This window comes from Microtus pennsylvanicus, chromosome 2, assembly GCF_037038515.1.
Source record: "Microtus pennsylvanicus isolate mMicPen1 chromosome 2, mMicPen1.hap1, whole genome shotgun sequence".
Lineage (NCBI taxonomy): Eukaryota > Metazoa > Chordata > Mammalia > Rodentia > Cricetidae > Microtus > Microtus pennsylvanicus.
The window spans coordinates 12,946,966-12,962,899 of record NC_134580.1 but is presented as its reverse complement, the minus strand read 5'-3'; the positions used below and the strand labels follow the sequence as shown (position 1 = coordinate 12,962,899).

Sequence of the window (15,934 nt, the reverse complement as noted above, 5' to 3'; positions counted from 1 at the left end):
AGCCTTGGGTACATATTGAGTTCAAGGTTAGCCTGGGCTACATGACTCTTAAAAACAATACAAGGTCTTAGGAGATGTCTCCATCCATAAAATATTTGTCACACAAGTATGAGGACTCAAGTTGAAGTTTTAAAAAAGCCAACTGTGGTAGACCATGCTAGTAATCCCGGCACAGGGTAGTTGAGGACAGAAGGAGCCTGCGTTCACTGGCCAGCCAGCCCCGCCTCACTGGTAAGCTGCAGGTCTCAGTGAGAGGCCCTACCTCAAATCAGACAAGGGGCGTGGTTCCTGAGGCTGGCCACTGGCCTCCAGACACTTGCACTTAGACCCACACAAAATAAACAAACAAACACAAACAAATAAGAATCCTAGAAGTGAGACACAGTGGGGGTGGGGGAGCGTGTGTGTGTGTGTGTGTGTGTGTGTGTGTGGTGTGTAAGGAGGTGGGGAGGCAGAGCCCTGGTGTGTGATTGTGCCCTTAGCTGTGTGTCTCCACCCTAGCGTCTTCAGGCCTCTCCTCTGCCACCTGGCCTCTGGCACAACAGGTCAAGAGGGTACACTGGTTTTAACCACAAGGCCTTATGGAGTAATCGATGACAACACAGAAGGACGGAGGATGGTTCCTTCCAACACTCGGTCCCCACACAGGGGCCACTCACAGTCCACATTCCAGCGCAGCGGCCAGCCGTGGGGCCGAAGCAGATCCTGCACAGCCTCCAGGACCGTCTGCAACTTCTGCTTTTGCCCGATCTCGGACTGTGTCACCTCGGCCACATTCAGCTTGCAGTGCCCCAGCTTTTCTGTGGAGACAAGGACAAGGCCATGAGGCAGAGTGTCCAAGGGGGAGGAGCTGGAGCCACCTGTGCCCTGGCTGGAGCAGGGACACCTTAGCCCAGATCCCTGGGACGGCGGTACCGGTACTGTGCTAAGCCAGGAAGCTCTGGACTTGGGAGGCCATTTCTACTGTGAGAAGGTTACACAATAGCAAGTGAAGGGCAGTTAAGAATGAAGCAGGCGTTTGGGAGCAGCTTATGTGCACGAAATGGAGAAGACCCCTTCACGATGCAGCTGGGGGTCCAGTGTTGTCATGGTGGTGGTCAGGCACCAGACACCACAGTGGAAGAACAGAGCTGTTCAAAAGTTGTCCTCTGGCCTGCTGCCAGCTAGAACCCTCTAGGTGGGCCTGGGAAGCTGCACCCATGAAATCACAACCACATGGCTGCCTCAACAAGATCTGACAGTGGCAATTCCAGTTGACATGCCACAAAGCCCCACCCCGAGATAAAGAAGCACAGGCGATTAATGGCTGCGGGGGGCAGGAGAACCTGTCCTCTCCAGGGACAGGAAGTCCCCTGGTTGATTGTTCAGTACCAAGTGGTCATCCTAAAGGCGCACGTAGGAGCAGCACTGAATGCACTCACTGAGCCGCAAATACACAGACTTAAAATTAATAATTAAAAAAGAAATCATGAACTTGAGAGGGAGTGGGGGTGCGGGGGAGAGGTGGAAAGGTGGCAATGGTGGAAACACAGGGCCTGTTTATAAAATTCTCAAAGAAAACCCTTAAAAATTTATATTAAAAGCTAAAGTTAGCTGGATGTGGTGGCACATGCCTTTAACCCCAACACTCAGGAGGCAGAGGCAGAGTCTGTCAGGGTTACACAGTGAAATCTTGTCTCAACAAAAGAAAAAAGGTTGTCATCTGACTTTTAGATGCACATGCATTCCCCCCACACACACACACACATCATACACTAGCGATGATGATGATGATGATAATAATAATAATAATAAATAATAATTTAAAAATAAAAGCAAAAGGTGCGATAGTGGAGTGAGGAAGAGGAAGTTCCTGGGCCGGCCTCAAAGGGTGACTGCAGAGAGTGTGGGAAGGGGAGATGTCCCAGCAGAGTCCCAGACAGCGAATTTTGATAAACACAACAAGAAAAGCTCAGCGAGTCTCCCCTGCCTTCCTAGGCTCCTTCTCGGGTTTCTAACATTTTCACACTGCAAGAAGTTTGATTGGAGATTCGCCGAGTTGGTGACTGTGTCGTTTCTAAGAACAGGCAGGAAGCACTCCGGAGGAGCCTGGCCGAGAATTTGTCACATTCGCTCAGGATTCAATTACCTAGACAGGGACCCAGCCGCCTTCAATTTCCTTTGGGAATCGGGGAGGCAGCAGGTGAGAGCAGGTAGCCAACAGATACAGCAGCCAGCGCTCCCCCCGCCCCCGGTGAAGGCAGGGAGCCCCGTTCCTTCCTAGTCTTTAATTCCAAGATGTGCTATTTCCTGGCAGGGCTCCTCTGCCAACTAGCGAAGGCGCAGACCCAGGGTGACCGGAGGCAATTTCCTGGAATGTGATTACCATGTCCTTAGCCCGGGATGCAAAGCTGCCATCAGCCACATTGTCACTGAGATCAGGAACCCCGCTAAGGTCCCACAAAGTTCTGCCACACGCGTTTTCCTGGGCCCGGGACTTCTATGTTCTTGCCCTCCGCTCCGCCCCCAACTTCCAGCTCCTGCAGTTAAAATGGTCCGTTCTTCTGCAGTCTGTGGGACAAGACAGCACATGACCGTCTACTACACACGGTACAACCCTTCAATCACATGTTCCCTCAACAAACGGATGCTGGGCACAGGTGCTGGAGACACGTGGACAAGAGAGGCCCTCAGTGGGGGGACACAGTGAATGTGATAACCAAGAAAGACCATGGATGGACACGTGACAGAATGGGCAGAGAGCGTGATGAAGAAAACAAATTGGTGGTTCCACACTGCCTCTGGGGACAAGCGGACCCGTCACCTGGGTCACAGGCCCCAACAGAGACACCCCCAGCTGCGCGTGTGTGAGCAACAGGAAAACACACAGCAAGCTAGGCCCACAGGTGTGCAGCAACCAAGGACAGGCAGACCCTGGGGAAGGGAACAGGGAAGAAGGAAGGGACAAAGAGAACCAGCATGTCCGCTTGTTCCCCTGCCGCCAGTGATGTCAGCTGGGATGGCAGAGGAGGAGGCAACAGAGAAGGGAAGGCAACCGCATCAGGCAGCTCTGGCTGAGGAAGAGCCGAGTGGTGGCCTAGAGAGGCTCTTTCTCCCGACCCTGGGACCAGAGGTCTGAGAAAAGGTGCTGGTTGTTTTCTTCTCTGTGTCCCCACATGGACGTCCCTCTGTGTGCAGCTGTCTCCTAAGCTACGTTTTTTTTTTGTTGTTGTTTTGGGTTTTTTTGTTTTGTTTTGTTTTTGTTTTAATGAGACGTGGTGTCCCTCTGTAGCTAGGCTGTCCTTGAACTCAGTCTCCCTGCCTGAGCAGTTCAAATGCCGGCATTGATGGGTATGCAGCACCTCCCCTCATGGCTAGTTTCTTCTCATAAGGACACCAGTTGGAGCTTGAGAGATGGCTCAGCGGTTAAGAGCGCTGGCTGTTCTTCAAGAGGCCCTGAGTTCAATTCCTAGCCACCACATGGTGGCTCACAACCATCTGTAATGAGATCTGGTGCCCTTTTCTGGCCTGCTGGCAAACAGAAAGGCAGAACACTATGTATACATAGTGAATAAATATTTTTCTTTTTTAAAAAATAATAAATAAATAAAAAGGACACTAGTCATACTGGAGTAGGGCCAAGCCCCATAACCTCGTTTCAAATTAATCACTTCTTTTTAAAATGTGTCTCTAAACACAGTCACATTCTAAGGCCTGAGGGTTAGGATTTGTCTAACTAACTAACTGGGCCGCTGTTGCTATGATGAAACACCATGAGCAACAGTATCCTGAAAGAAAAGGGCTTATTTCGCTTATATAGACCAACCATAATCCATTATCAAAAGCAGGCAGGACAGGAACTCAAGCGGGGCAGGAACCTGATGCAGAGGCCATGGAGGGGGCTGTGTTTGCCCCTTATGACTTGCTCCGCCTACTTTCTTTTTTTCTTTTTCTTTTTGAGACAGGGTCTCTCTACATAATCCTGGCTGTCCTGGAATTCACTGTGTAGACCAGGCTGGTCTCGAACTCACAGAGCTCTGCCTGCCTCTGCCTTCCGAGTTCTGGGATTAAAGGCATGTGCTACCACCACCTGGCTCCAGCCTGCTTCTTATAGAATTCAGGACTACCAGCCTAGGAGTGGTCCCATTCACAATAGGCTGGGCCCTCTCACATTGCTCACTAATTTAGAAATTGCTCTACACCTCGGGCGATGGTGGTGCACGCCTTTAATCCCAGCATTTAGAAGGCAGAGACAAGTGATTCTTCATGAGTTCAAGACCAGCCTGGTCTACAAGAGTTAGTTCCAGGACAGCTAGGTCTGTTACACAGACCTGTGTTGAAAGAGAGAGAGAGAGAGAGAGAGAGAGAGAGGGAGGGAGGGAGGGAGGGAGGGAGGGAGGGAGGGAGGGAGGGAGGGAGGGAGGGAGGAAGGAAGTGGAGGGGAGGGGAGGAAGTGAAGGAGAGGGGAGGAAGTGGAGGGGAGGGGAAGAAGTGGAGGGGAGGGGAGGAAGTGTCCTACAGCAGTGGTGTTGAAGCTTCCTAATGCTGTGACCCTTTAATACCGTTCCTTATGTTGTAGGAACCCACAACCATAAAATTCTGTTTGTTACTACTTCACAACTAATTTGCTACTGTTACGAATCGTAATGTAAGTATTTTTGGAGATAGAGGTTTGCCAGAGGGGCTGCCACCCACAGGGTGAGACCTGCTGTCCGAGAGGCCTGCGCACACTCTGATCTTAGAGCGGCATTTTCTCAGTTGAGGTTCCCTCTTCTCAGATGATTCCAGACAGTGTCAAGTTGACATAAAACCTATCCAGCGCTGATGTCAGTGTATGAATGTGAGGTTAGGAAGCAGGTCCTGTGCCCCACGGTCTCGCCTTAGGTCTCCATGACGCAGTGACTCTACTAAGCAAAGAGATTTCTCTGTACAGCCACCAGGTACTGATCTGCCAACTGCTGGGTGGCAGATGTGTCATGGCCTCTTCTTACCAATGTGGAAGAGTCAGAGAAAGGCTGAGTGACCCTTGAGTGAAGTACGCGGCTGAGGGTGATGGCACACATGAGGAAGGACTAAAAATGTCCCAGTGAGTACCAGCTGGCCCGGGAGACCCTCAGCATCCTACACAGGCATTCCACCCTGTCCACCAACTAACCCAGCCAAGCTGAAAACTGGCCTGCCACTGTTCCCTGCTGCTTCCAGCAACTCCTCTCAGAAATAGAAGCTCCTCTGGGTTCCCTGGTGGCTCAGTCTTGATGAATGCCACATGGCCAAGTCCAAAGGTCCATACCATCCTCATCATTTAGGCTCCTCATCCACTCAAAACACCTCCTCAGGCTGGGGATGTGGCTCAGCGGGTAACACGCTTGCTTCATGAAACATGAACCTGAGTTCAAGCCCCAGAACACAAAAAGCAAAATGTGTTCATATGCACACCTGTACCCCAGCATTCTTTAAGGAACAAGAAGGAAGGTGCAGGCAAGAGAAGCCCCAGAAGCTAGCGAGTCATCTAGCCTGGAGCAGGCTGAGGGAAGCAAGAGACCCTGCCTCACACACAGGGGAAAGAAGAAGGACATGTGCAGCTGTCTTCTGACCTCCACATGGGCACATGGTCCACACATGCCCCCATTCTCATGTGGACGCTCATACAAAAAATATAATTCAAATAAAACTTAAAAAGTACTTCCTACTCTCACGTGACATTCCTCGGGGTCCCTTCCCATATATTGATCTCACCAGACTTCTTTGCTAGACCCCCTCATCTTGACCAGTCCCAGCAACACCGCTGAGATCTTATTGTTCAGCCAGCACCTCTTATTTGACCTAACTCTGCCTTTGGAAAGCCCAAGAGCCCAGCACCTACACCAAGGTCACTCCTGGGATCCCCAGTCTCAGAGGTCATGGGAGCTTTCATTACATCTCATCAGAAACAGCAGTGCCCACACAACCAGGCAAAGACTGCGCTGACTGACGTCCTCTTCAGCCTTGAATACTCTTCCCATTGTCCTTTTCTCCATCCAAACCACTTAACATAAGAGGCTTCCAAGCTGCTTTTTCAAGTACCAACTGGAGATATTCAAATGAGAGGCTATAACAACCACTCCACAGTACAAAGACAGCAGAGCTTGGGCAAGCCTGGAGCCTCACTTTACGCGGCCTGGAGAAGCAACATGGAGGCTTCATGTCAGTGCTGCATCTACCAGGTAAAATGAAGGGGCAACCAAAACCATGTGCCCAAGCGGTCAATAACATCTGCTCTCAAAGATGGACCAGGGCAGGCACCAGAGCTGTCAACAGCCAACCACAGTCAGTGTAGATGCAAAGTCAGAGCCGTATTGTTTAAACAAAATTACTAATTTATTTATTTATTGTGGGAGTCTGCGTCTGTAGGCATGCATGCCATAGCATGCGTGTGGATGTCAAAGGACAGCTTTGGGGATCAGTTCTCTCCCTCTACCATGTAGGTCTAAGGAATCAAAAGACATCAGCTCAATGGCACATGTCCTTACCCAAGGATCTCAGCAACTCTCCAGCTTCATTCCTGAGCCACAGAACCTTATCCTAAGACAGGGATTCTTAACCAAACTCCCATGTTCACTCTTGATCATTTGATATTCAGCCCAATGAGGAGTGTGCAACCCCTCTCCAGGGAATGGTTGGGCCCATGGTGCTAAACACCACTTCTGAGCAGCTGGATTCTGTCTAACTCTGCAGCCAGAGAACTCTGGCTCCAGCATGAGGCTCCAGACAGGCAGATGCCCCAAATCCTCACTTATGAGGTCGCCCCAACTCTTCACTCATTCACTAGTTGCTCAGTCCATACCTCTGGCCTCCATCCTCTCTCCAAAAAATCTGTTCACATCTGCATTGCAAATCCTAGCCAGAGCTCTTTCAGAAGTAGGTTCCACAAAGAGCACCCTGAGCCACACCCAGTCCTAACTCCAGACCCTGCTCCCCACCCACTCTGCACCCAGAAGCCTGAGGGAACCTTGTAAAAATCTTACTAAGAGCATGGTATGCACGGCCCTGTTCAAAACTCCCAGTAGCCCTTGTGACGTGGAAGGAAAGCCTTTGCCTACCAGGGCTGGCCCTGTCTATCTTCCCAGCCTCGCCCCAGATCCCACCACCCTCTCTCCTTTCTCCACAACCCTGCCTCAAGTTCCGTGATCTGCTCCACACAGCAGGCTCTGCCTGGCCACAGAGCCTCCACCTCTGAGGGTGTATCTGGAACTCTGCTGGGCTGTGAGGCCCACAGAGAGGTCCCCATGGCCACTCAGTCACTCAGGACCCCATAATCTCACCATTCCCTCCTTTATGGCCATCACCTTGGCTGAGGATCAGACCTTCTCCATCACTCTCTATCTGTAGCCTGGCACTGTACACCTCCTGCAATGTGAAGCAGTGGGCTCTGTGTCAGCCCCAGTGAAAAGGTTTACGCCTACTTAGTAACACTGAGGAAAGAGCAATCAGGGCTGAACTGAGGACTCATTGCTTAAAAGCACTGGCTGCTCTTCTAGAAGACCTGGGTCAATTCCCAGCACCCACGCGGCAGCTCACAATCACCCATAAACTTCAGTTACAAGAGATCTGATGCCCTCTTCTGGCCTCCACAAGCATTGCAGGCATATAGTGCACAGACACACAAACACTCATACACATAAAATCAAATTAAATAAATCTTTAAAAGAGAAAAATAAAAGAGTGATCCGATGAATCTACATGGGTCCATCTTCTATAGGACAAGATGTCCAAACCCTTCAAAGACGTCATAAGAGGCAGAGGAGTAAAAGGGGAGGAGGGACGCAGGAAGAAGTCAGGAAAGAACAGGGACAGCATAAAATGCCCTGGAAGAAAAGATATTTGGAGACACTGGGTCACTGAGACTGTCCTTGGGCTGCTGTGAGATCCCGCTGTGATGAGGAAAGACCTGTATGATCAGGACCTACGCCCAAGGTACCGGACAAACAGCGGAAAGAGAGGAGCCAGTGCAAACCTGACAGCCCATACCTCACCACATCCACAACCACCAAGACTCAGCCAGAGAGGACAGCACAGCCCACAAGATACGCTCATAATAGCCCCAAGCACAACATCCCCAGGTAAGAGCTGGTCCCAAAGCTGTGTCATTCACGATTTTCTTTCAGAGATAGGCCTTTGTTATGTAGGCCAGGCTAGCCTTAAACTAGTAGTTCTCCTGCCTTAGCCTCCCAAGTGCTAGAATGACAGGCATGAGTCACCACCCCAGACTGAGGCATCATGAATCTCATGGAATTACCATCCCCCACCCCTAACTTTATCCTTCTCTATTCTCCTGGCCATTCTACCCCAGTGTGTGGTAAGGCCACCCACTCTGGCCGTATAATATGGCGTCTGTGTGGCTTTTATACGCTCCAGACCCACGGCATCTGTCACTGTCTGCTCAGACAGACTACACACTCCCTAAGGGCAGGGTAGAGAGATGTCTGCCTCAGGAATCACTGGCCTAGAACCCAGCATTCAGCAAGGCTCAAGAACCTTCGATGGAGAGGCTGCCCACCTGTCCATCTTTCCTTCCATCACTCTATCTTGAGACACATTCAATCATCCTCAGTCACAACTTGGGGACAGTAAAGCCTGGAAGCATGAGTCAGGACAATGACATGTTCCCTCACACAGGGTTGTTGGAGACCCACCCTCTGTCATGTCATGCTAAAAATGCTCATAACTGGATGGAACAAGGGTGGCCAGAGAGATGAGATGAGGGACATGGTTCCTCTCTGAATCCTGTTTCCTTGGTCTACGGCATGAGCATCCACTAAAACCTGCTGCAGCCCCATGGCTGGGTACATACCGGCCAGCAGAGAAACCGCAAAGACAGATGGCAAAGAAACCACAGCTAGGGCCACCCAGGAGGTATAAACCAAGCTTTGGGCTGTTTCCAGGGCAAGGAGGATGGTGGCACGCGGTGGGGTCCTGGCACTCACCGAGAAGCTTCTGAAGCACCTGGCCGTCGTAGAGGTCTTCCTCCAGCTGTTTCACAATGATGCGCTCCTCTGCCAGCACGTCGTTGATCCAGTCCAGGAGCACCTGGGGGAGGGGAGAGGCGTGTCAGAGCTGCCGGAGAAAGCAGAGCCACAGCAGGCTCAGACGGGCAGCTGCCCAAACATACAAGGGCTACCAGGCACCTGCCTGGTAACAATGGAGGCCAACGGGTATCTCTTGGTCCATGATCAGAGCAGGAGTGGAGACCAGACCCGTGCATGGAGCTAGGACTTCCTAACAGTCCCCAATAGAGCCCTGATATGACCAGGCAGGCTGGGATCCTGCAGGGACCATCGGTAATGGGTGACACACATCTCCCAGCAGAAGGGCTCACGGCTCCACTTGGGCACTGGGTGCTAAATGAGCAAGTGCTGGGAAGAGAGGAAAAGGTGGGGGCATGAAGCATCAACCCTCCTCCTAGCCTGCACTTCAGCAGTGCTGAGTTCGAGTCCTAGGCCTTCTCCTCGTGACTCTGGCCCTCTCCATCTCCTGATCCTGAGCCCTATCAATGGGATTGCACAGTAGGCAAACTCCTCCCTCACGCCCGGCTTCTCTCAGCATGGTGTTTGAAGGCCATCCCTATGATAGCTTCTCCCTCTCCCCCACTTCCCACTGAACCCCTTACCACTGCAAGACACAAATGTATGTTCATCTTATTTGTCTGCCCCATTGCTGGACATTTGAGCACTGCCACTTTCTGCCCATCACGCTCCTGGAAACATTCAAGGCCAAGTTTTTTGTTTCTATTTTCCAGACCCATATTCCCCAGACAGCTTTTCTTAACAGGTTTTTCTACTCAATGCATCGGGTGGGCACACCGTGGAAGCAATCTACCTGCAGTGCTAATTGTCTCTGGGATAGAGGGATTCTGGGAGACAGTGCTCACGCACCATCCCACCCAGAATAAAACAGATACCTGCCCAGGCTGCAGCCATGACACTCAGACTGTGACTTTCCCATGCCAGCAAAATGAATTAAGTTATCTAATTGGACCCCTAAGGCCCTGGGAGGTAGAGGTCTGTGGCCACTCTCAGAAGGATCAAAGTGAACAAACCCAAACACACAGTGTCTTGTCACTTTCTGGGGAAAGAAAAAAAAACAGTGACAGAGAAATTGGTCACAAAGCCAAGTCCTCTTAAGTCCTAACCAGCTTCCAAGTGACCCCAGGAGACTTATCTCAGTCTCAGATCAGGGATCTCAGAGCTTAAGAGCCACACGTGGCTAGGATGAAGAGCCACAAAGCCTTGCAACTCTGCGCACATGTCGAAGCGCCTTCTGAGGGGCAGGGGGAGAGATGGCGCCCTCTCCAGCTCCCTGGTTGATTGGGCTTCAGTCGGGCCTGTGTTCTCTGGCTGCTGGACTGTCCTCTCTGGGCAATGAAAACTATGAGGCAGGGCCTGATTGGAGGAAAGAGGTCACCGGGAGCATCTCCTAGGTGCCCGCTTGTCTTCTGTCCGAGGGTCTAAGGTTTGTTCTCACACTGGAGTCTACAAACCACAGCAAGGATTTTCCACCGTGCAGAAAACAGCACAATCTCGACTTCACGAGGAATGAAAACACAGCATTGTATTGAGCTTGCTGCGACTGCTATGCCGGCTGGACTTGTGCCAACTGGACACAGCCAGAGTCACCTGGGAAGAGGGACCTCAACTGAGAAAATGCCTCCACTAGCCTGGCCTGCGGGCAAGCCTGTGTACAGTTTCTTGACTGATGATTGTTGTGGAAGGGCCCGATTTGGGTTGGGCCACCCCGGGGGCAGGTGGTCCTGGGCGTAATAAGAGAGCACGCTGAACGCGCCAGTGAGCAGCGCTCTCCATGGGTTCCACTTCTGTTCCTGCCTCCAGGTTCCTGCTTTGAGTTCCTGCCCTGGCTTCCCTGGACAATAACTACAACCTTTAAATGTCTTTCCTGCCCTGGGTGCATTTGGTCAGGGTGTTCATTATAGCAACAGAAACCCCAAAACAACGACCGGATAAGAATAAGTATTCTCTGCCAGTCATCAAAAAAGGGAGGGGAAGTTTGTGCTTGTCCTGTGGTCCCACCTCCAACTGTAAAGGCCACCACTGCTGAGCCTTCACTTGTAGGGTCTCCCTTGGATAAGCACACGAGTAAGTGTCCATAGCAGGTGCCACGCAGGGTCGTGACAAGGAAGAGAGGAGGTGCAGTGCAGTCCCTGTCCACGAGGAAGGTTACCTGTCATGGGTGTTAGCTGGGGACAGTGCAGGCATGGAAGGTGTATATAGTGGACACAAAGCCAGCCCCACCCCTGTCTGCCAGAGCTTTGAGGAAGAGTCGGCCCCTGTACCTTGAGAACCAACATGAGAAAGTTAGCTATGATCGGCCACCATCCCCACACCTCTATCACGGTGTCTCTAGGTGTCTCTATCCCTGGTCACTCTCCTGCATGCTTATAGGCTCTTGTAACCCTGCCCATATCAATGGTTGCTAGAACATGCCATACCTCAGGACCTTTGCACCCGCTGTTGGGCAGTTGGCCATGACCTAGGCACCCATGCAGAGGTCTGTTCAAATGCCATCTCCCTGACTGCCCTGCAGGAAACTGCAGAAGGGGAGGGGGAGGCTTCGAAGCACCCCCTGCCACCTGAGCGTGTTCACTTAGCCCCAATCATGTTTTCTCCCAGGTACACTGTGAGCTTGGCGAGTGAGCTGTTTTGCTCAGCTCTCATCCCCAGTGGCTAAGACAGGAGCAGAACTCAAGGTCTCAAACAAACCAGAGAATTGCCTTGGGGAATTCACCCGCTAGAAAGGACTCTGGGCCCTACAGGCCTCCTTAGCTTCCAGAGGCTTCTTTCCTGAAATGCAAATATTCCAGGAAATCATGAGAGAACACTTCTTCTATGAGAATAGAAAACTTAAAGAAGAAAAACAAAACAAACAAAACCCCCACATCTAGATCTCTGGCCTACTCGGAGCCCAAAGGCAGGAAGAAAAAGCCAAAAGCTCAAAAATGAACTATACACAACAGGCCAGGCTCTCGGGTCCAGGAAGCACAAATCCTCCCCAGTCTCACCCCCCCCCCCCGTCAGGAGATGCAGTTGACTTGGGGACATCTCCTGTCACCCCATCATTCTGCTCCCAGTCATCCTTCTTATCTTTTAAAGATAGCATCAGCCATTATTTTTAGGGACTCGTTCATCTGCCGAGCCCCAAGTCCTGCGGGTGAATAAGGAGGGACATATATTAATTACATCCTTACACGGCACTCGATCACGGCTAGCTCTATGAGCTCGCCCCAACCAGAATAAAAAATTACTTTCCCCTTGGTTCCTTCTGAATTATAATCAGGTCTGCAGTGTGTCTCCCCCAGAGCCATGACAGTTACATTTTAATCATTTCCAAACAGAGTCCTAGCTGTGTTGTCCCTGGGGATGGAGATGCACCTTCCTGAACTGGGTGGGAGTCAGTGGGGGCTGAGCACGGCAGAGCGCCTCTACATGACCTGGGCACGAGAGGAAAAAGAACCAGCTTCACGACAAGAGTAAGCCCTGCCCAGCAACTGAACGATAAGATGTGAAATCTGCCCTTGGAGAAAGATGCCCCCAGCTTGAGGTGCCTGCCTGCCCTGAACAGCGTGCTTAGAGAGGGCTGTGTGGGTTTTTTGGGTTTTAATTCCTGACTTGAACTTCCAAAATACATTATTCCAACACCGATTCCCTTAGGATCATTGTCCATTGAATGCAAACTGGAGGCTCACCAAATGCCCTCATTAGCAGTGACCCAGGTGTAACCAAGAGTGTGTGCTGCAGGGGAGATCGCACGCTCAGGCAACTGTGAGGGTTTCTGAGCTCTGTGCCAGGCCCTGGGAACGAGGATTGAATGGGACACTGAGCACAGAGGCCTCTCCCTAGAAGAAAAGCACGGGATCCTCTCTAACAGAAAGGTTAATGACACAAAGCGTCTCAGCCATAAGCTTCCAACACACTGGCTACCTACAGGGACTCTGGGTTGATTGCGGCAGACACCAGAGGAAATGGCCACAGGAAGAAATCCCAGCAGGACGCTAGGGTGAGTCTTTGAGGTTCCTGGGCCCACAGAATGCAGGTCCAATTCTAAGGTGACACCCACTGGCCAGTGCATCCTCCCCACCAGACCTGGTCCCTCTCAGTGCCCATCATCAGATAACGAATGGCCTTGGGTCAAGGCACTTCACTTTCCTGAGCTGGGATTGGACCTTCACCCCTTAATGGTCCAATAAGCACGACAGATGCTCAAAATAGTTTTTAATGATCAACCTCATTCCCCTTGTCTGCCCAGCCAGAGCTGGGGACTTCAGACGAAAGGCAGAGGGCGTCTCACAACATTGCAAAGATGACAATCCCAAAGTAGTAGGGGACAGAGAAGGCCAATAAGACAACAGAGGAAAAACACAGAGGACAGAGAGGAAGAAACGAGGCCAGCTCAGCATCCTCAGAAACTCAGCCGTGGTCCCGAAGACTGGGAGAGGCTGTGAAGGAAAGACGACCACGATGACCATGCCCAGCAGGGCAGGATGTCAGCCAGTCCAAGCCGTCCTCTAACCTGCTCAGGCCAACACACCAGATAGGTTTTAAGTTTAAAAAATACTTGCATCTAGGAAGGCAGGGGTATGGTTCAGCAAAACCCCACAAAACCTGTTTCTGGGCAACACCCACACAGGGGACCATTAGAAGTGGGGGTCACTGATCTGCAGCACCAACGACGTCATGACACTGAGACACAGTGGCTTTCTGAGGTTCTAGAACCATCTGTATAGAGGTATAATCACATGCTCCCAGACCCTGCCCCTTCTCCCACAGCTCACTCCCTAGATCCTGATCCCAATCGTGCCTCCCCCAGGTAACCATGCCTGTCACCAACTGTGACCTTAATTTAAGGGCAATGGCTTCCAGTGCAGTGGTTCTCAACCTTCCTAAGGCTGCGACCCTTTAATACATCTCCTCGTGTTGTGGTGACCCCAACCATAACATTATTTCAATGCTACTTCATAACTGGAATTTGGCTACTGTTATGAATCACAGTGTAAATATCTAATATGCAGGATGTCTGATATGTAACCCCTGTGAAAATGTTGCTCAACCCCCAAAGGGGTCACGAGCCACAGGTTGATAGCCGCTGTTCCAGTGGGTTCTGGTGTCCTTCTGGTGAATTATCAAGCCTAAGGTATGCTGGGACCCCTGAGATTGCTGGTGGGTCATGGAGGAAACTGTCTCCTCTAAACATACACACAGAGGGTCCCTGCTCAGCGCAGCGGCAACGAAGTCACACAGTATGTGGAGCGGAGGGATGGAGGGAGGAGGCATGGGATGATAGCCAAGGGTCTGAACAGAGCAGACCCGAGTGCCTGGCTCTGCAGTGATCCTGGGGACGAGCCAGGCACTGAGTCCAGTCCTAGGAGCCGCTGGGAAAAGCTGATCACCCCATACTCACAGGACAAGTGCAATATTCAAGCCAGCTACTGCCAGGACAGAGAAAGGAAGCGTCCACAGTCCTCCAACACAAGCACGCTCCAACCAAATCACAGCTTTTCTCACAGCCCAGTACACCTGACCAAAAGGGCTGGTCCCCCAGAGCCATTGCACCCACCTCCACACTTGTCTGTCTCAGACCCCTTCCTTGCCCAACAACTTGACACTTTGTACACTCCACCACACAGCCACAACCACGGCTAACGAGCCCTCTAAGACCCCAGGACCACTCCCTTGTCCATGATGTTTACTCTAGCTTTTGAAAGTGCTAGGTTAAGACCAGCCTGCTGTGAGAGATATCAGGCTGAGTTGCCTCAGGTCTAGTCTCCACAGGAACAGCTGCAGGCCAATGGGATAGTGGTGGGAACAGGGTGTCTCAAGGACTCAGCCATTGCTGCAGACACACAGCCACCCTGCCTGGTCCACAGGGACGGTCAGCTACAGTGGAGAAGATCTGCTTCCTGTGGCTGCTCTACAGACTTCCACAACTCGAATGGCTTCCCCTGGTTCCTCTCACATGCTGGAGGCAAGAAGCCAGAACCGGTGTAACTGAACTGAAGCCAAGTGTTCGGAGAGGTGAGCTGGCCCGCCTGGAGGCTCCTCCAGCTTCTAGAGGCTCCCACAGACCTCAGAACACAGGTTTTGCCCTTCCTCTAAACCAGTAGCAGGAGCTTGGCTTCCCCATTCCTTGACACCTCCATTGGCGGCCTAGGCCACTCAGCCCAGTTGCGATGGTTAATCTTTCATTTGGTTGGTTGGCTGTTTTGTTTATTTGGTTCTGGTTTTTGTTTTGTTCTGTTTTTCAAGGCAAGGTTTCTCCACGTAGCCCTTGTTGTCCTGGAACTCGCTATGTAGACCAGACTGGCTTAAACTCCAGACTGGCTTAAACTCCAAGATCCGCCTGCCTCTGCCACCCAAGTGCTGAGATTAAAGGTGTGTACTACCACTGCCCAGTGAGATGGTTTATCCTAATTGTCAACTTGACACAATCTACACTCAACTTAGAGGAGCATTCACACTGGTCTTGTCTGGGGGGGGGGGGGAGCTGTCTTAATTAAGCTAACCGATGTGAGAGGACCAAGCCCATGGTGGGTGGCACCAACCCCTAGACCTACGGGGTCTCAATAGGATAAGAGCGGAGAGAGCAACTGAGTGCAACAGGCAAGTATGAAAGCGTGCAAACGTTCACTCTCTCTGCTCTTCCTGCGGATGCGACTGGCTGCTCCAAGTTCCTGCCATCTTGACAGGCTCAGTGTTGGACTGTAACCCAGAACTGCAAGCTAGATAAACTCCTTCTCCCCTACAGAGTAAGACACTGTCTCAAAAAAAAAATCACCCTCAGTGAGATAGTGGTGGCAGTGGTGGTGCACCTTTAATCCCAGCACTTGGGAGGCAGAGGAAGGAGGGTCTCTGAGTTCAAGGTCAGCCTGAGCTTCAGAGTGAGTTCCAAGACAGCTAGGGCTGCACAG

General features: G+C 51.4%; 1 protein-coding gene across 3 annotated transcripts in view; it reads right to left on the bottom strand.

The window, feature by feature from the left end:
* The window catches only part of Parvb (parvin beta), a 79,957-nt gene that overhangs the window by 23,798 nt on the left and 40,225 nt on the right, over positions 1-15,934 (bottom strand). For all 3 annotated transcript variants that reach the window (XM_075960204.1, XM_075960206.1, XM_075960207.1), the window contains exons 4-5: positions 8,943-9,045; positions 660-800 (exon numbers count right to left, since the gene is read on the bottom strand). In XM_075960204.1, the coding sequence (XP_075816319.1) occupies positions 660-800; positions 8,943-9,045 (244 nt within the window). The remainder of the gene's footprint in view (positions 1-659; positions 801-8,942; positions 9,046-15,934) is intronic.